This window comes from Polypterus senegalus, chromosome 12 (genome assembly GCF_016835505.1).
Source record: "Polypterus senegalus isolate Bchr_013 chromosome 12, ASM1683550v1, whole genome shotgun sequence".
NCBI classification, from domain to species: domain Eukaryota; kingdom Metazoa; phylum Chordata; class Cladistia; order Polypteriformes; family Polypteridae; genus Polypterus; species Polypterus senegalus.
In genome coordinates, this window is record NC_053165.1 from 44,460,674 (window position 1) to 44,481,784 (window position 21,111).

General features: G+C 36.7%; 2 protein-coding genes across 3 annotated transcripts in view; one reads left to right on the top strand and one right to left on the bottom strand.

Moving 5' to 3' along the window:
- Positions 1-1,791, bottom strand: part of ift122 (intraflagellar transport 122 homolog (Chlamydomonas)) — a 79,470-nt gene extending 77,679 nt beyond the window's left edge. Inside the window, exon 1 of the mRNA XM_039771010.1 lies at positions 1,641-1,791. Within this exon, the coding sequence (XP_039626944.1) occupies positions 1,641-1,699 (59 nt within the window). The 5' untranslated portion in view covers positions 1,700-1,791. The remainder of the gene's footprint in view (positions 1-1,640) is intronic.
- Positions 1,792-1,881: 90 nt separating this feature from the next.
- On the top strand, positions 1,882-21,111 carry mbd4 (methyl-CpG binding domain protein 4). 2 transcript variants are annotated; one of them, XM_039771555.1, is made up of 8 exons: positions 1,882-1,937; positions 5,974-6,217; positions 6,464-7,266; positions 8,864-8,938; positions 10,280-10,414; positions 14,720-14,869; positions 18,506-18,609; positions 20,778-21,111. In XM_039771555.1, the coding sequence occupies exons 2-8, from the start codon at positions 6,027-6,029 to the stop codon at positions 20,850-20,852; spliced, it is 1,533 nt and encodes a 510-aa protein (XP_039627489.1). In that variant the 5' UTR covers positions 1,882-1,937; positions 5,974-6,026; the 3' UTR covers positions 20,853-21,111. The 2 variants fall into 2 exon arrangements, with proteins under 2 accessions (XP_039627489.1, XP_039627488.1); XM_039771554.1 differs by lacking the exon at positions 1,882-1,937 and adding an exon at positions 2,822-2,950.

Genomic DNA, 21,111 nt, shown 5'->3' on the forward strand with positions numbered 1-21,111 from the left:
TGTTTCTCAACTTTAAACACGTTTACAAAAATGTATCCCCATTTGTAAAAGGTAACTCTTATAACATTAATAAACCAGAGACTGTCTAGACAGCATTCATTGGACACAAGGTAGTAAAAGGTAGTAACTCATTCTGGAATGGTTGCCAGCACATGCACACACTCACACAGGACGGATTCAGAATTCACTTTACATACCCACTCATTCTTTTTCAGCTTCCAGCACTGTCTTGGTGTGTGATACTGAGGACATTTGGGAAAACTTTACAGTTGTCAATGGGCTGTCTTTTGAGTTTGAGCTGGTGAAAACGTACATGATTAATGGATGAACATGTAGCCTCTGCTCGCAAGGCCAGTTTCATAAACTTATAGAAATGGTGATACTGATGGTATAACTAGTAATAAAAAGGCATGCATAATGAAGTAAAAGTTTGTATAAGTGAACTTAAAGTAACAGTTTCCTTATAATGAAGCGCAAAAAATAAAAAGCATTGAATGTAGTGAGAAGTCAAGCAAAATGACACCTTTTATTGGCTAACTAAAAAAAAAAAGATTACAATATGCAAGTTTTCGAGGCAACTCAGGCCCCTTCTTCAGGCAAATTGTAAGCCTGAAGAAGGGGCCCGAGTTGCCTCGAAAGCTTGCATACTGTAATCGTTTTAGTTAGCCAATAAAAGGTGTAATTTTACTTGACTTCTCACTACATTCATAATGGCTAGCACGGTACAACACCCTAGTACTAAAAGCATTGAATGACTTTTAAAAATTATTTCTTGTGAGAAGAAGCAATCGATTTAACACATCAGTATGGTATTGTTGTAACAATATTTTTGAGATCCGTGAGTTTTAGATAATGTTTGCCAGTTTTCATTTTCCCCATTTTTCAACTGAAAAATGTGCATACGTTTATGAATAACATTTACTACCTAAAAGATATATCTATACTTAACACTGCCTAGTTGCAAAGGGCACCACTATGGATAGAGAACATGCCATTATTAAGATTTTAATGTTTTAAAATAGTCACAGTAATCGTTCCATTCGATAGGTGTAGGTGTTTAAACAGTAAAAAAAATGGAATTATCGCATTCTTTTGAGAATGTACATAAATGGAATAACATACAAATATATAATAACTTGGGCAATGGTTTAAATACTCCATTTCCTGAATTTCACAAAAAAAAAAGAATATAAAATAACAAGATAAAGTAATCCATGCATTGAACAAGCGTTTACAGTAAACTGCGTTTAATTAAATTTTGTAAAACGAGTTTTGCTTCAAATGATTATCAGAAATTACGATGATGTTGATGTAAAATAATAAATAAATACATTTTAAAATTGGACAAAAACGGTGTTGCACATGATTCTTCGAGAGAGAAATAAAGCAAGTTTATCCTGAATAAGCTAAAGCGAGATCTGTTACATTATTTTTAAAAAAATAAAACTTTGGCCTGGTTTTGTAAAACATAAATCTTGAATCATCGATAAAATTACGTAAAATAAGCTTATAATATGTGTTGCTCTATCACCATACTAGAGTATAGTGCAACCTAGGAGTCCCAATCACAACAGTTTACATTAGCAACCACCGTTGCTATCTCGACAAACCATTACCCGTAACAAAATCAGCTAACATACCATTGCTCCACTTTATCTCTGTCATGCACTTTATCCATCCATGTGAGTATAGCCCTCATTTTGTACAGGCAGAAGATTTATAATAAATTACAACTCTGTGTTCTGTTCCTCCTGGAGAGCTTCTAACGGATGTTTACACGCCGCCACAGAAGACGCAGGCAACGCGCACGCCGTTCGGACGCAGTGATGTCATCAATTAGGTAAAAGGGAACGCCTATGAAAGACCGACTCTTGAAGGTGATTAGTTGTTTCGTAGTATCTCTAACAGATGAATGGAGCTTATAAAATGATTGACAGGTGATCCTCGCCGTCTCTGAAGCCTCTGTTTTCTTTACTGTGTTAGATGGGAAAATCAGCAAGTAGTAAGTCAGAGGTATAGAATTGTATGCGTATCCATTCCACAACTAGACATTTTGTAATTCGATAAGTGAACTAACAAAAATACTACTGAGGCAATATTTCAATATACATAGTTGCAAATGTTCTAAACACAATAGTTCATTTTTACTATAAATCGTACAAATACAAAATAATATGGTGGTGGTTATAACAATTTTTATCTCTCAAATGTTGCAAGTTGCATTGGATAAATGTGTTAGCCTAATAAAAATACAGTGGGCTTCATCTAACTATCTTCAACTCATCTATTTAATTTGAAACATTCATGGTAAGAGGTATAAATATGCGAATAGTGGTGCACATATCTTATTGTGGGGGATGGCTAAGTACCGGTGCTAGCAAAGCCCCTGAAGGTAATTGTTTTTCTATTGACTCATGGTGTCGCTGCCACCGATGAGTAGGATCGGTCCTCAAACCTGGTAGCAAGTGATTACATCTGATCGCTTACTTGTCTATGTCGTGATATTTAGGGGTATATACTTGAATATTGGTTTTTCATGTGAATTATTGTGCTTTAGTTGAGAGTGGGTGCGGAAAGAATTTCGTGATTTCTTGCACAAACTGACGTAACAAATGAATGAGTGGGTCAAATCTGTTATCATTGTTTTCTGAGCCAAAGTGACTGCTGTAATTCCAATTTGGAATTTCCAAATGTTTTGCAGAACTATCTACTGTATATCACAAGCAGTTGCAGAGCTGCTGGCCAATCAATTGCAAGATCGTCAGTAAGTGGGCGGGGTTAAGTCAATTCACGCCACGATTGTCGCGGGAAAAAGCGGGACTAGAGTGTTTACTGTGTCTACGTCCATTCTCTACGTTTAACATTACGGAAGTGTTGGTTATTACCTGTGCTGTTGTATTTTAAAGTGTTGGTTTTTAAAGTACCCTTTGAGTACTGTGGTGACAACAAGGTGAGAACTTAAAATATATTATAAAGCTTAATATATGCTAAGTTTACATAACAGGCCAGAATACAAAACGATAAAGTTATTTCCAGTTAGATGTTTATTTATGTATCTGTTTTCGTGCATCTGATTTTGGCGCTATAATCGAAAGCTGTGTGTACTCAATTTTTGTGAAAATACACTTTAACGCAGTCAACAGCTTCCCACGCCCAATAAATGGGTGCTTTTATATACATTGAACAAATGGATAACGGATAGTTATTTATTTTGACTCTAAAATAATACGCTGTCAAAGTGGAGAATGTCATGTTTAATTCGAGGAAATGATCATTTGTGTGGTATGAACAATTAAGAAATTTTGGATGATTCGGCTGATTCAGGTCCGTCTGATAGACGTAGTTGTGTCTAGTTGAATAATCTGACGAATTTAAATTGCACGCAATAAAGTGGTCACGTGTAGTATTGGTTATATTCTTTGCAAGTAATGTTTGCTTGAAAGCTGTGATCCATGCATACAATCAAAAAAACATGTACCCTTTTTATCCTCTGCCAGTCCCAAACGGTAAACGTCTGTTTTCTTTGTACCTTACTTTCAGCAAAGAGAGTGTAAGTTAATTAGGACTCTGAAGATAATTGACCTGGCTAGTAACAATTTTTTTAAGGATTTGCAAAACACCCTTATTTGCAAGGATGTGTATTTAGAGCTCCTTGCATTACTTTGTGGTAAAGTGCTGATTTTTGTCCCATCTTAGCTGACAAGATGATTCTCTGAATGTATGAAGTTGATTTTCTGCTGCAAACATATTATTGATGAGAAGAGGTCTGCTTACAAGGCAGTTGTAAATTGCGAAGGCTATAAATAACAGTGCTTCCACTACCATTCACAATTTACAAACACTGTGTAAAACATTAAGGGTTGGTCTGTCTTGTCATGCGATTACTTATTATCTACTGGGGATAAAATCTTGATTTTGGTCTTAACAACATGCTGGTGAAGCGAAACTTGTGGCTTGCATCCACCTCTGCAGATTTTTCAAGGTTCCCATCTTTCTTATGGCAAACTGCATAGGAAAACAAATCAGATGGATTATGCAGCAGAAGGAATAAGAAGAGCTTTGATGTCTGCTGAGCATGAGGCAAATTGCAGAAGCTGATTATGCGATAGGAAGAAGAAGAATGCCAGTCCTTTATTTTATTAAGTTTATTAAAAGCAAGTAACATTCCATACATACAAACAAATCAAACTTGACAAAACTAAATTCAATTCAACTCCCACCTGAGAGAAGGAGAGGAAGGCCAACAGCCAGAGTAAAACTTGAAGAGTAGAAAAGAGAGGAAAGAATCCTTTTCCCCAATATAAAAGATTATTCTAAAATGTTTTTAATTAGGTCCAGCCAGGTTTTTTTTAAAAAATTTGAACAAACCCTCTAAGTGAGAATCTGATTTTTTTTCCCCCCAATTTCAAAGAGTATATAACATCAGTTACCCACTGACGTAAAAGGGATGGACTAGGATTTTTTCAGTTGCGGAAGATAAGTCTTCATGCTAATAGTGAAGTAAAGCCAATTACGGTTTGTTTCTCCTTTTCCACTTTAAGCCCATCTCAGGGCACGCCTAACACAGCGGTTATGGATTAGGAGGAATTGTGACACCAAGGCTGTCCGAAAGGCATTTGAAGATTTTGGTCCAGAATGCTGTTAATTTGGTGCATGCCCAAAAGAAAAATGCCAGTCCTGGCGTCCGCTAAGCACTGAGCACATGTGGCACAGCAACCTGCTGGTACTCGCAAAGTGCTGGAGCTGAAACTTTGATCTTGGGAGAACCAGAAGGCCGTGTGTTTTCTAGTATGATAAACTATTGGTTCATTGTTGTTTTTCTGTTCTCCTATCTTTCCTCATTCTGGCAAAGGCCAATGTTACCTTTTTTTCTAACTTTCAACGGGCTCTTCTGTTTATATTTTAGCAAACAATTATCTAACTACATTGTTGTTGTTAGTGGTCTGCATTTTGTTGAAAGTATGACATTATTTTTTTTGGTTTATAATTAAAATATTCATGGCCTTATCTTGATAATAGTTATTTTTAGAACTATTTCAGTTTGTCTGCCTTATGATTTCACATTTACTTTCATTGACCCTTTTTAATTTCTGATATACAAAGTATATGTTGGAATCGTCCAAAGATTCGATGTCCAGATTTAAATGAATCTCAATGCTTTAGACCTCCCTGACTTTCTCATATATGAAGTATAGGGAAACTATTGGATTCCACCAAAAATTCCATTTTGAGATATTGATGAATTTTGACATTTTTAGACCTCCCTGAGTATGAAAATACGATTTTTGGAATTATGTGTGTGTGTGTGTGTGTATGTAAACACGATGACTTGAGTACGCTTTCACTTTGGTCAACCGAATTTTGCATACAAGTATTAGGTACACATTTTGGGCTATTTCTGTTAACCAGAAGTAGTACTTTACCTTTTATTCATGCAGCTGCAAAGTCTGATTTATTCAACTTTACTTTTATAATAATTATTCAGTATATTATTAATTTGATTTGACTTGTTGATGGTTCTTTAATGTACATAATATAAAAAAATATAATCATTGTCTTGCTGTTTACTCCTCAAATATCCATCCCCATATCTGAGTATATGAGAAAGTCGAGGGGAGACCACCCATTTTTTTTTTATTTTTTAAATCTAATGTTATTGGGACTTATATGGAAAATAGAAATCCTGGCTTTAGTTGAAACTCTTTTGTTGAAATTGGAATTCTAACTTTAATTAAATGTAACTTGCATTTCCTGGGCTCTTCTTTTTCCTTTATTGTTTTTTTTTTTTATTTTAATGTTTCAGTACTACTCAAAAGAATGAGGATGTCGGTATATAGTAAGCAGCTGAAATAAGTTTGATGAGAGCATATCCCCCCAAACAGAATGTTAACTTTAATTTTGTGTGAGAAATTTTCCATTTAGATTGGAAATGATAACTTCTCCCTTTGTTTCATTTTCCTTTGTCTTTTATAGTTCAGAAGTCATTCATGAAGACTGTTTTCCATGAAGTATAACATATAAAGCCAATGGAGGAACTGCAGGGCTCATATGGCCTTTTAATGCAGGAAGAAGTAAAAAGTGAAGAGGCCAGTTCTTGTCAGAACTGTAACAAGGGTTCTATTGAAGAAATGAACAGGGTCCCTCCGGGATGGGTTAAAGTGATTCATCAGAGGCTTACAGGGAAAACAGCTGGAAAATATGATGTTTTTATGATCAGGTAGGTCCTTTGAGTACTTGATCATTTAATCAGGAGCTGCAGTTTATGTAAGGCAATTACAATTTAGATTCAGGATAAACTGCTTCTTTTACAATTACCAGTGATGCATGCAAAAAAATATTTGTAGAATGTACATTTTTATCAATAAATTAACAGGCTTTACTTTTAACAGGAGGTACAGGACCAGACCTCAGTCAGACATAGGGTAGCAATGTATATATTTAAGCATCATTTTAAATTTCTTAGTCCGCAGGGAAAGAAATTCCGATCCAAAGCAGCACTTAAGGAATATCTGCAGAGCACGGACGACTGTAATCTTACAATTGCAGATTTTGATTTCTGTGTCCCAAAGTCTAATGCTTTAAAGCCTACAAGGAAATGGATCAAAGTTTCAAAAAATGACACTGACACTCAAATCAGTGCTGATGCCACATGTAAAGAGGAAGGCCTTCCCCAAGCAGCATCTCTAATGCATGAATCAAAGGAGCCATGCCACACCATATCTCTTACACAGTCCAAAGTGAATGAACATTTAGAACTGTGTTGTGAGCCCGGAAATAATATTGGACCTATAAGTGAAACACAGCCTAGCAACTGTGGTTCAGATCAAAAAAACCTTCTGAAAATGAAGAATGGATGTGGAACTATGTCTTTGAAAAGTAAGCTGGTACAGAATAATATTGTTTCAGCCAGTCCTGGAAAGAGAATAAAAGAAAGCATTCAGTCTACAAAATTTGAAGGTAAAAGGAGAAATTCATCCAGGGATTCTGAAAAAGGAAACACAAAGAAGTGTAAAGTAAAAGATTTGAGTGTAAGGCAGTTGAAGAATAAAGTTCAGCAAAGGATTCTAAGAAGTGATAAAAAATCAGACATGAACATCAGACAGGAAAGTAACTCCATCTCCTCTTCTACCGAGGAAAAGCCTGTGGATCATCCCCATGTTGATGACGGCAGACACGATTCTCTTGATGTAGACGCTGTGATTGAAAATGGCAGTGACGTATTGTCTTCTCAGGATGGGAATGATGCAGCATTGAGGCAAAGCCAAGGTAAAGTTTAATATTAGGTGGTTCATGTAGTGCCACTTCTGCCAGTTTTAAAAAGCACAGGTTGTTCCTGTTGGTCATGAGGTATAGCATGTATATGTATATGTTTGTGTAGTGGTATCACACTTTATTAACGCAAACCATTGTATAACAGACACCCGAAGAGTGCAGGGAAAATATCTGTAAAATAAAGTTGGTATGTGATATGCAGTACTCTGCCTGGTTCAGGTATCACAAATGAGAAGGCCAACAACCTCACCTAAACATTAAATTCTCTTGCACCCTTGATTTAAATGTTTTAGTGTCATGCCATACGAAAATGTATCTGAAGAAACTTGGTGCAGAGCAGAACTAGCCACTGACAGACTGTGTTACAGCTTTCTTATTTTGAAAATATTTAAAGGTAATGATTTGACTACACTATCATTTGTTTTGTATTAGAGACAAGCTGAAAAACTGCATCAGAGGTGGCAAGCCAAGGCTTAAACATCCAAATCATTATATATAGTAGAATTAATAGTTTCTTTTCCTCCAAATTATAAAAAAAGAAAAGCACATTTAGCCCAACGTTAAAGGAGGAATGTTAATAACAAATGCCAGCTTCACATTGTGTCTTTTGAAACTCCTTATGTTCTGTTTCATCATGGAGCTGTGTGCTTCAATAGCTGCACTTGCTTTTCATGAGAGGTCATCCCCTAATTGGTCATATTTACAATTACCAAAAGAACTGCCACTGGATTTATAACTTTTCTTCCTAAAGGAGAGTGCTAGTCAAGTGATTTTTAAAATTTGTTTTGAACATTTTCTCCAGGAATTAGTGCATTAAGACCTGTTGTGAACTATTGGCTACTGTAGGTGAAGTTTTTCTTTACACTCATACCACCATAGATATGTGGAATAAGTTACATAGTGGTGCAATAAAGAGTTGGATTTTTGGGATCTTCAAAACTCGACCTTTTGGAAAAATTAGGTGGATAAGACTGGCATGCTTTTTTGGAGGCCATTCTCATGATGATTGTTATAATGTTCTGTACAGGTTTTTCCCAAAAACAGTATATGCCACAAGTTAAAATGTGTCTTTTTTTGCTTGATTTATTTATTTTGCTTTAGGGCAGTTCAGCGGAACCACATTTACCACCACAGCTCCAGGATACTGGGTTCAAATCTTTACTCTGCCACTGTGTGTGTAGAGTTTGCATATTCTCCCTAATATTCACATACATATTCTATGTGTGTGTTTCTTAAGTATTATCTGTCCATATTTAAAGAATGTGCCTGTTAGGTTGGTGTGTCTCTCTTTCCTGTGGTGGAATGACACCCCATCAAGGGTGAATTGCAGTGTAAACTGAATTTTAAGCTAAGTAATATTGTAGCATGTGTGCTCTAATAAATGTGCATGACTTCTGTTAAATTTACTGACTACCTCTGGTGGGTACACTAAAACAACAACAACAACTGCAATTCCCTATTTGCACTGTTGGACTGTACTGTTATTTATAATGAATTAGAGTTTGTTCTCTCAAGCTGCATAGATGTCAGGGAAATCTGTTGCAACTTTGTAATTTTTTTTTTTTTTATGTATTTTTTGTTTATTTGGCAGGAGAGTTCAGTATGAAAATGTATGTAGACAAAAGAAAAAGAAGTCCTTATTTTTCAAGGAAATTTTCTGAAGAAGGTAACCTAATTTGAGTATGCTGTATTGTGTGTTTTAGTTAAGAAAAGTTTTATTTTTTTTATTATTTAACTGAAATATACAACGTTAAATATATTGTTTATTGAGTTGAATTTTGTTTCGGGGACTGTTGCGAACAATGAGTCTTGTAAAATTACATGTAGTAGGATTCCGTCAGTGTACAATTACCATACGTAATAGGCATATATGGTAATAGATAATTTTGATGAGTATACATAACCCAAGTAATACTAAAATACTTTATGCAAACAACATCAAGAGGAAAAAATTTGATGCATTGAGCTGGTTTGGTTGGTTGTTAAAAGAGGTATCACAACTAACAGTCTCCGCTTAAAAAGTATGTATACCGTTAACATTAAACTGGCAAATGAGATATTCATATTAACTTGCTAAAAATGATGTGCTGGTTTCAACGAGGACAGACAAGAGCAAGAATATTTAGTTTAGCTGAATAAATGTACTAAATGTATAAGTAGCTGAACCGCGACTCCGCTCACAGTAGTGAAACAAGACAAACTTTAAAAATCAACAAACAAACAAGTATTGCTAGCTAAGCAGAGGCAAGGTCTGCTCCAAAACATGGCAAAAGGTAGACCGACTCGAACGGAGGCTGGTGTGTGAGTGAGGAGGGCCCCGCCCAGCTCCCTACTTCTGAAGTCACGCTCATCCCCCCCCTTCCTCGGCTCGCAGCTTAGTGCAAATAAATCGCTCCTGCAAGCGAACTATGATTCTTAGCGTGATGAGAGAAGTCGCAAAATCAACCGGAATTTTCAAGCAAATTATAGAAAAAAACCCGATCTAAATCCACTAATTAGTGAAAAGCGGGCAGACAGACATACAGACAGACATCCATCCATTATCCAGCCCACTATATCCTACCTACAGGGTCACGAGGTTCTGCTGGAGCCAATCCCAGCCAACAGGGCGCAAGGCAGGAAACAATCCCCAGGCAGGGTGCCAGCCCACCGCAGGGCACACACACACACACCAAGCACACACTGAGGACAATTTAGAATCCCCAGTGCACCTAACCTGCATGTCTTTGGACTGTGGGAGGAAACCGGAGTACCCGGAGGAAACCCACGCAGACACGGGGAGAACATGCAAACTCCACACAGGGAGGACCCGGGAAGCGAACCCGGGTCTCTTAACTGCGAGGCATCAGCGCCACCATGCCTCCCTAGACAGACAGACGTATTTAAAATATATACAGTATATATATAGAGAGAGAGATATAATATATATATAGATAGATAGATGTTTAAAATGGAATTATATATTAACTTAAATTGTTTTACTATCTTTTTCACTATTGCATTATAGGTTTAAGCCCACCCAGACGTAACATTTTCAAGAAATGGACACCGCCTCGATCTCCTTTTTCTTTGGTACAGGAAACCCTATTTCATGATCCTTGGAAACTGCTCATTGCAACAATTTTCTTAAACAGAACTAGTGGTAAGTTCTGCATTTAAAATGGTATTTTTATTAAAATTATTTTGTGTTAAATTTTTATATAACCTAGAATCTCTCTGTTACATTAAAAAAGTCTGTTGTGTCAGCGATATTGAGCCTTGACTCCTCCCCTCCACACTGCTCGTCCAATCGTTACTCCTACTGCGCACATCTTTTCTCTGTACCTCCCCGTGACGCTCTAGTGCTAACTCGCCCTTCAATGCAGTTGGCTATAATGGAAAGGCAGAAAAGCAAATTATCTGTTCAAGAACATTGAATTTTAGATTGCGATAGGAAAGCAGCGGCATTAGCTGAAAAAGAACTGCAAATAAAAAAAGAACAAAGAGAATCGTCCAATAAGAGAAAACTATCCCAAACAATATGTAAATAAAAATGCAAAAAAAGCAACATTTATAAAATGTAAGCTAGAGGATAAAGAAATGTCATAATATTGTTTTAATTAGGCTTTAATATAATTTAATTTTTATTTACTTTTTACATTTTATTATTCTTTGGTATTTAAAATAGACAGTCTCAGAGAGATACTCAAGTAACGGATTTTCTGTCTATAATAACTAAGTCTTATTCCTGCACCCTACATACCCTTCTATATACCATCTCTTTAAATACAATCGTTTTCTATAATGGAGGAGTGCCCCTACACACATTAAATGGCTCAATCATGAGATAGCAGGTGCCATGCACCCACACCTGGGGGTTGGCAAGTGAAGTGAACAGGGGGCATAGCCCCCTAGTCATGTTTAAAATCTTTTTAATCTGTAGAATTAGCTGGATTTACATTTACTTCTTTGGTTGATACCTTTGTCCAAGGTGACTTACAGCATTTATGATATAATTGGTTACATTTCTTTTTGGTTTTCCAATTCGAGCATATGCAGCTGAAGTGACTTGCTCAGGGTCACACAGTGTCAGTAGCAGGATTTAACCCGACAACCTCCGAGTTTGAAGTGCAAAGTCTTAACCATCACTCCACACTGCCTGCCACATACCACAATTTAATTTAACTTTTGAACTTGTGTTTGTGGCAGCAGTCGTTATAAATTTGCTGTCCCAACATCCTGTTTTCTGTTTCACATTGTTGAATTTTCTAATTCTATTCCCGCAGTTTTATAGATTAAACGAAGGTAATCCACATACACTTACTGGCTTGGTTTGGACCCCTTTTTGCCTTCAGAAGTGCTGTAGTTCTTTGTGGCATAGATTCAACAAGGTGCTGGAAACAATACACAAGGATTTTGGTCCATATTGACATGATAGCATAACACAGTTATGTTGAATTGTTGGCTGCACATCCATGATGTGAATCTCCCATTCCACTACATTCCAAAAGTGCTCTGTTAGATTGAGATCTGGTGACTATGTAGGCCATTTGAGTACAGCAAACTCATTGTCATGTTCAAGAAACCAGTTTGAGATGATTGTGCTTTGTGATATGGCGCGTTATCCTGCTGGAAGTAGCCATTACAAGATTGGTATACTGCAGTCACAAAGGGATGGACATGGCCAGCAACAATACTCTGGTATAGTAGGCTGTGGCATTTAAATGATGCTCAATTGGAACTAAAGGGCCCAAAGTGTGCCAAGAAAATATCCCCCCACACCATTACACCACCACCATCAGCCTGAAATGTTGATGCAAGGTAGGATGAATCCATTCTTTCATGTTGTTGACACCAAATTCTGACCCTACCATCTAAATGTCGCAGCAGTGATGGAGAATTATCGAAGCAGGCAATGTTTTTTCCATCTTCTAGTGTTGCATTTGGGGAGCCTTTGTGAACTATAGTCTCAGCTGCCTGTTCTTAGCCAATAGGAGTTGGACCCAGTGTGGTGTTCTGTTACTGTAGCCCATCTGCTTCAAGGTTTGACATATTGTGCATTCAGAGGTGCTCTTCTGCATACCTCGGTTGTAATGAGTGGTTATTTGAGTTACTGTCGCCTTTCTACTAGCGCAGACCATTTTGGCCATTCTCCTCTGACCTCTGGTGCCAACAAAGCATTTTTGCCCAGAGAACTGCCACTAACTGGATATTTTCCCTTTTTTAGACCATTTTCTGTAATTTGACTATATCTAACTAACTGTAGCTAATTGATTTTCAACCTGAGGTCTGGTTACTTCCACACCAGAGGAATCTGGTTCCATATCCCAGGAGCCAGTTTCCACATCCAGTATCTAGTATGTCTGAATCCATCTCATTAATGCTAGTCAGATGACTGGCATTGCAGCAGGTCCTCATCCTTTGCCTTGAATGTGGTGAGCCCAGGTGGCAGCATCACACAACTTTTTCAGGCAAAATTCTCCAGGCACAGGCCAACAAACACAAACGTGACACCTCTGGGGATGCACTTTTAAACTGAAGACGGGACTCTTGACCAATGAATGAGGATGGGAGGCTGGACATTAATTCAGAATCCAAATTAATAAAAGGACAGACATCAGTGTATCTGTGCATCCATCCAGTTGCTATGTTTCTGTTACATGCCATTGGTATGGGATTTATAAAAGCAGTTCTAATGTTTGTGATTGGTCATCTGCTTGAATGAAAAATGCAATGCATTTAATTACTACATGTATTGCAAAATGCACTCCAATAGATGGTGTATTGCAAACATTAACACTGAACTCTTTGTTGATTGTTTAGATTTAAACCATTCTTAGTTAGATAGCACAGCTAATACCAGTGTTGTGCAAGTTCACACCTCACAAGAACTTGCTCAAAATTCAGTTTGCACAGATTAAAATGAATAAATTCACGTTCATAGTTCACCATTTCACTTTTGCACAAGTTCATGTTCAGTTAAGGAGTGAGAATAAATGACCCATGAGTTTACTTTTTTCAATTTTGCCTGCCTTATATTAGGCTATTACAGTGCTCTTGAATAGAATACAATAATTAGGAAGACTTTTTTTTATTTAAATACACTTTATTGAGTTATACCAGCAACAAATATATATAGCCATATATACTAATATCCTCCCGGTCAAAAAAAAAATTATATAGATGCATATTTATTTAATAGATACAATAGTATACATATAAATTACCACTCTGTTTCCAACCATGTGACACAAATAGTGACTGTGGAACCAGCATGTCTGTGAACTAACCTATTACACTGCCTAGATCAAAATTTGCATCACATATTGCATGTCCAACGGGGAAAAATATAAATTGGCCTCACAAAGTACAACGTTTTCCTAAAAGTGAAAGCGGAGCTTCACTGTGTGCTTTTGTCAGCGGGGTGCAGCTTAAGCAGGCAGACACAGACAGGGCCTATTAGGTTTTCTGTTATTTTTTCCGAATACAAATAAATGGCAAATAATTTGTACGAAATAAATATTCGTAAAAGTCCACTACTGTATTTGTGCTTATCTGAATACCATATTCGGATTTGGCTCCTGCACCCCTACATTATAGGGTAAGGCAAAATGTTTAATCTGGACCTAAACCAGATCCAGAATGTCAGATAAAACGGAACTAGCTCACGTTCAAGTTCTTCACTTGAAAATACGTTACGTTAAGTTCACCGTTCTTAGAAAATGAGCTTGTTCAATGAACGCACTCTTTTGAACTAGTTCATGCAAATCGTGAAAATCATACTGACAGTGAAATATAATGGCAGTAGTGTGATAGCATGAGGATGCTTTGATTCTTCTGAACCTGAGTGACTTCCCACAGTGGAAGGAATCATAAATTCTGTTCTGCTTCTGAATAAGTTTAAGGAGAATGTTTGGTCATTCATCTGTGAACTAAAGCTGAAATGTAGGTGGGTCATACAGCAAGACAATGAACCAAAACACAAAAGCAGTGTTACAGCAAAATTACTAAAAAGAAGTACATGTAAGGTTTTGGACTGTCCTAGACAAAGTCTAGACATGAATCCAATAGAGATGCTGCAGCAGGACCAGAAGCATGTAATGCTCAAAAAACACCCAGTGTTTCTAAATTAAAGTTCTGCAAGAAAGAGTCGGTACAACTTGCATAAGACGCAATTGAATCGTAGGATGCATTTAGTTTTAGTTATTGTACCTAAAGGTAGTACAACCAGTTATTAAAGTTATTAAAGGTACAATTACTTTTTCACACAGTGCTAGTTAGTGTTGAAATCTGTTGTTCATTTAATAATAAGAAAAGTAAAAAAAAGAAGAAAAAAATTTGCTCACGCAGGTGCGGGACCTGAAAGCATTCTCTGTCAAACATTTTCAATAACAGATGAAATCGGGAAGGGGCAAATAATTTTGCTATGAATCATTGCATAATTCTTTCCATCTGTCTTCTGTTTTAGGAAAGATGGCAATCCCTGTGCTTTGGCAATTTTTGGAACGCTATCCATCACCAGAAGTGGCTCGCAGGGCTGACTGGAAAGAGATAGCAGAACTGTTAAAGCCACTTGGATTGAACGAGCTAAGAGCAAAGACAATAGTGAAATTTTCAGGTACTACGAACTATTTTTTTTTTTTTTGCTTTTTTTCAACTGTATGTATATATAATATTATAAGCCTTTTCATTTTCTTAATGAATGTTGCATGTAAATAATCTCATGATTAGTCTATAATGCTGAATTATATCCAGTTGACTGCAGAGAGCAGGAGCCTTAAACAGAGTACCACACTTAAACATTCATCCATCCATTTTCTGAATTAACTTCAGGGTAACACAGAGGTGTATCCTATCTGGCCAGCAGAAATAAACTATGGATGGGAAAAACAAGTCAATCACAAAACATATTCTGACACATTCTTTATGTATTTATGCCAAGCCATGTTGGAGTCACAAATTAACTGACCATACCTGACTTTGGTTTGTGGAAGGAAACTTGAACATACTGTAGGTTTCAATGTTTCAAACTACACATCTGTTCAAGGATAAACATCTTGTCTTTGGCACTATGATGGCATTGCTAACCACTACCCTAACAGCTAGAGTTCTCAATTTGTCATGTCTTGTCATTTTTTTTTAACCCGCTGAATCCAGACCAGGATCATGCTGGGTGGTGGAGTCTATCCCAGCCAGCATAGGGTGCAAGGTAGGAACAAACCCTGGACAGAGCACCAGTCCATCGCAGGACGAACACACACCCACACACCAAACACATAATTGGGCCTGTTTAGTGTCACTAATTCACCTAATCTGTGTGTCTGTGGGTAGTGGGAAGAAGCCCATGCAGACAAAGGGAGAACATGGGAACTCTACACAGGGAGAACCTGGGACAAAAACCCTTGTCTCCTTACTGTGAGGCATCACCATGCCACCCTCTCAATCTAGGTAATCGACACAATATAAATTGATAATAGAATTTGTCTATTTGATAATAGAAATGATTGTGAGAATGCAGCTGGAAAATTTAAAACAGTCTCTTCTGTTCATTTTTAATACAAGTTTTATGGTAGTTTGTCATCCTACAGCAAACATTTATGTATACTTGGCCAAGCATCACATGCATATATGCAGTCACCTTCAGTAAACTGTTTGTTTGGCTTGAATGTAATTTAAAAAGTCTTGTACACTTCTGGACAAAGCTGCTGCGTTCAACAGCATACATAATACAATAAAGGTGTTTATTGTTGTACACTATAAATAACCACTCAAAAACTATGTAATGATCGGGAGTACGTTTGTGTTACATTTACAGGATCATTTTTTAGTTTGTCTGTAAATATGTTTTTTGTTTGCAATATAGTTCCTTGGTGTTGCTTTTTTAATAAAAACTATATATGTTTTTTTTTTAATCAGTGCCTAGCTGTTGACAAATATCTCAATGAAAAGGTACAGTTCCTGGGTTCCCCAAGGCACTAAATGAAAAATATGTGAAACACATCATAGATTACACCTTCCTACATGTAGACTATACCAGTGTTTCCCAACCTCGGTCCTCTGGCCCCCCTGTGACTGCAGGTTTTTGTTCCAACCAGATTCCTAATCAGTGACAACATCTGATAGCACTGATCTTATTTAATTAGCTGGTATTATTTTTCTTTTATTCTACATTCAGAAAAGCACAACAGCATGATTTTTATTTTATAAGACTAGGGGGCTTTGCTCGCCAACCCCCGTTTTTGTTTTTCCGGATACACACTTTTAAGATTTTTTTTTCTTTGAATTGTTGCTGTTTCATTAGTTTCACTTTTATTTCAGAACTTCTGTAAAAACAATATTTGGAATCTTTCGAGTCCCAATGTGCTGAATCTTTTTAATGAGGTCAGTGAGACATGTATTTAAGGTCTTTGTACCATAATTCAGGATAGGTTTCTCCGTTTGGAATTTCAGCACAGACAAAACGATCGACATCAGCAGTTAATTATTTTTTTTGCAAAGTAACCAATAAATGTATGTGAGGTAAACTCCGTTTTTGAAATTCTCTTGACTTAAACTTCAAAGCCTTACAATATTTACATACTTCTGACATATCACCTATGTCCATATATTCAATCTCTATTTGCCTTTTCTTTATTTCTCTGAGTAATAATTAATTTTTTTGCACTCCTGCGATCTTTACTTTTTTTTTTATACTTTCTAATTTTCCTACTTTCATATTCTTTAACTTTCTCAACATGTGTATCGCGCCAACTATTATTTTTTTTTTTTTTTTTGAGTCTTTCGAATTCCACTGCTTTCATAATCTGTAACCTGCTCTGCATGTGTATAGCGCCAACATCCCGATTTGATGTGCTTTTTTTTCAATTCCACTTGTGCCAGGCTGATAATTACTTTCCTTATTTTCTGAATTTGCACCTAGATTATTCTTTTTCTTTTTTGTCTCTCCAACGCTTTTGAGTTTGTTTTCTCTGTGCTGCTTTCTTCTTCGCTTTGTCATCTACGTTTCATTTATAACGCATTATCCTTATACTCTTTATATGCGCTGAGAGCCATGGATCTGTGTGTGCTCAAAGCCAAAACACGACTGAGTGTGTTGCTGGCTGCCCTTGCTCTTATTTATTTGTAAGTAGGGTGTATCTTGCAAGAATCTCATGTTCTACGTCATCATGAGACAGTCCTGGGTCAATCTCTTGCCGCAAAGTCTCATGTTTAAGGTCCCCGCGAGACGCTTTGTGGCCAATCTCTCTAGTCTCGCGGGTCATTTAAGTGTCTTCCGTGATCTTAACGTGAAGATCACGTATTGTCGCCCTACTGTTTCTCTTTAGGATTTTTTTTATAATAGAGAGACATTTACAAATTTCTGCTTTTGCTATAGATTTAAATGCTTAACTCTCTTTGTTTATTTCATTATATTTTGCTCTTTCTCTGTGCAGTTTTTCTCCTACGTTGTATCTTATTAATCCCAATTGAAAATGAGCAGAGCAGACACACTGGCAAACACAGAATAATCAAAGGCTGCAAGTACTTTAGCATCAGACCCACCAATTAGTAAATAATGGATTAATTAAACAACTAGAACATCTAGAAAAGTAGAATGAAAATCAAGATGAAAATATTGTTAAAAAGAAAAAAATACATTATTCTCAAATAACTGCAATTTCTATGTTGTTCCAAAAACAGAGAACTTAATTAGCCCAGGAGTCCAATTAAAAACAGAAGCTGATGGGGAAAAAAAAACGGAGGCCTCAGGACTGAGGTTGGGAAACACTGGACTAGGGACTGGTCACATTGATTTAGTAGTTATTTTCAGTAAAACACAGAGTATGCCAATAAGCTTATTTGAATCTTAGAAATCTTTTAATCTTGCAGTTTTTCACACTACTACATTACAAGAATTTGTAAATTTAAAAAAATATTTTCAATAAATCTTGAAGCATACTGGTTTTAATCTCCCTTTGAAGAGAAGCTTCCCACTACTACTACTACTACTACTACTACTACTACTACTTGTAGTATGAATTCTGTTTTCAGATTTTGATAAAAATGTGCACTTTTTTCTCACATTTGTCTATTTTTTATCCTAATTTTTTATGGCTCAGAATTATGGAAAGCAGCTGTAAATCCTGGATTCTCCTGCCAGTAAATCCTGCCAGTTTATTGCAAAGCCCACTACCACACCCATACTGTTTACAGTTTACAGCTGTCAGTCAACGTGGAAAGCCTTTTAAAGTAACAGTTTTATTATTTTTTGCAGATGAATACTTAGCTAAAAACTGGAAATACCCCATAGAATTGCATGGTATTGGAAAATACGGAAATGACTCCTACAGAATATTTTGTGTAAATGAATGGAAACGGGTAAGCAAAAATATACGATGTAAAAAACTGCTAAGGAAACTATAACAAGCAAATGTGATTGGAAGATGCCCCCATGGTCCCTCCAGCCTTAGAACAACACACATGAGGCAGAAGATACAAATATGTAGTGCCTTTATTAGCCAAACATGCTCAAAAGACAGATGAATAAAAATGGAAAAAACAAAGTACAGAGAAACCAAACTCCCCTTTCTTCCCCTGCCTGAATGACCCCAAATAGGTTTTGAATTCCTGTCTACCCACTTATTCAACACATGACCACACTAAAGCACCCCTTTTCTGACCTGCTTTTGTCTCTCTTTCAAACTCTCCAGATCTTGGCCTTGCTTCTTCCTGCCAGTTTAGTATTTGCCAAGTTCTCATCTTGACGTTGCACTTAATAAAATGTGGTACAGAGAAGGGGAAAGTACCCCTTCCCATAGTCACTTCAGGCAAAGCCCAGAATCAATTTCAAGATCATGTGGGACCGATCTTCACTGTAGGAATACCAGATTGCAGTTTCCTGTAGTACCTCCTGGTTTCCCTGCACTTCTGAGTGGCCTGTTTCCTGAGAACCACTCTGCTAGCACCTTGTCCGGTGTGTTCTTGTTGATTCTAAGCCTCAGCCTAAAGTTGTTACAACAGGGGTGTCAAACTCCAGTCCCTAAGAGCTGCAGGTTTTCATTCTAGCCATCTTCTTAATTAGTGACCAGTTTTTGCTGCTAATTAACTTTTTGCCTTAGTGTTAATTACTTGACTCAGGCCTCTAAGTTGTTTCTTTTTTCTTAATTATAAGCCAAACAATAATGAGACACAAACCAAGCCACCGCATGACCAGCTCACCTGTACCCATCACAAAATATCTGAAAATGAAGAAAAGTGAAGGTCTCCGTAAGGTTGCTCTCTCGGCTCACCAAAACATGTTGACTGCATTCTTAAAAAAAAAAAAGAAAATCAATAGTTTTGGAAATGTCCACTGTGGCAGAATGTGAGCAGCAACAAGCCATGGAATTAAATAATGAATTTAATTAACAGCAAGAATCGGCTTCTCATTGGTTGGACTGAAATTGGTTGGAGTTTGAAGCCCCAATTTAGCTGGTCATCTGTTGGCTTGTTTCCTGTCTCATTTCTGTTTGGTTGTCATTTAAATGAAGAAAAGAATCAATTCAAAAGACTGAATCCTTAAAAACATGGCTGTTAAAATGAAGGGAAAAGAAGTTAATCAGCAGTGAAAACTGCTCACTGACTAGAAAAAGGGTTAGAATGGAAACCTGCAGCCATGGCGGCCCTCCAGGCCTGGAGTTCGACACCCCTGGTTTAGAAGAACAAAACAGGCCCACTGAGATTTTGTGTCCTATTGGTAGTCAGCAGGATATTTTGCTACTTCTATTGTTTTCTCTCTTGCTTTTTCTTCTGTCTTTCCCTCTGAGTTTTGCCTGATACTGTAAGTACCCTCTAGTTATGACCCTCACTACTACGACTACTACTACTACTAGTTAAATCTGCCTGGTCTCTTTCTGGTGTTGTCTTTGCCCTGACAGCTTTTTGACATTCAGTATATGCATTCTCATAAAGTGTCTCCTAACTGCTGTAATGCCGAGTTAGAAACCCTAAAAGGCTGCTGACTCAGTGGCTATTTCGAATTCACTGTGGCTTAACCTGACCTAACTAATACTCATTTTGTGTAAATTACATCTTGTGAAAAACTGTATTTTATAATTCATGTTGCATACAACATAGTATTACAGTTTTTGTTTTAAATGTTTATTATTTACTAATATCACCTTTGTCTGGATCCTTCTTTCCAGTCCCTTTTCGCTGCCTGGCCAATAAACCATCCATTGTCCAACCTGCTATATCCTAACACAGGGTCATGGGGGGTCTGCTGGAGCCAATCCCAGCCAGCACAAGGCACAGGCCAATAAACCATTTGAACATTTCAATGCTGTAGGCAAACTTGTTCTATTTCAAATGTACAAAATATTACTCAAATTGCAGACACTGTATTTATAAAAAAGAGTTATTAGAGAAGTGATTGCTTTGTTTGTAAATTGTTTAGTTTCAAAATAATGTATGTGGCATCTTTTAATTGTTATATCTGTATAAAATGTAACCGACATTTTTCCTATCAGCAGTGTTTAGCTTTTAGTTTCTTTATGCTTTTATTTTAGGTTACACCTCAAGATCATAAGTTGAATAAATATCATGCGTGGCTGCTGGAGAATCATGAAGAACTTGGAATATAATAAAATAACAGGTTTCAGATTAAATATTTTGCATAAATCTTAAAAATATTGATGGACGGCCCTTGTTCGTTTTAAATTTAAATATTTTATGGCTGGTTTAAATTATAACATGATCACTGTTGTTTACATCTTTAAGTCTAGCAGATTTTCAAAGTTGTTTAATGTACGATACTTAGAAAATATCACAGACCATGCAGCATTTTTTTGTTTGTTTTACCTTGCTCAAATGTAATTTTTTTTTTCTTGAAAGACAGTATAT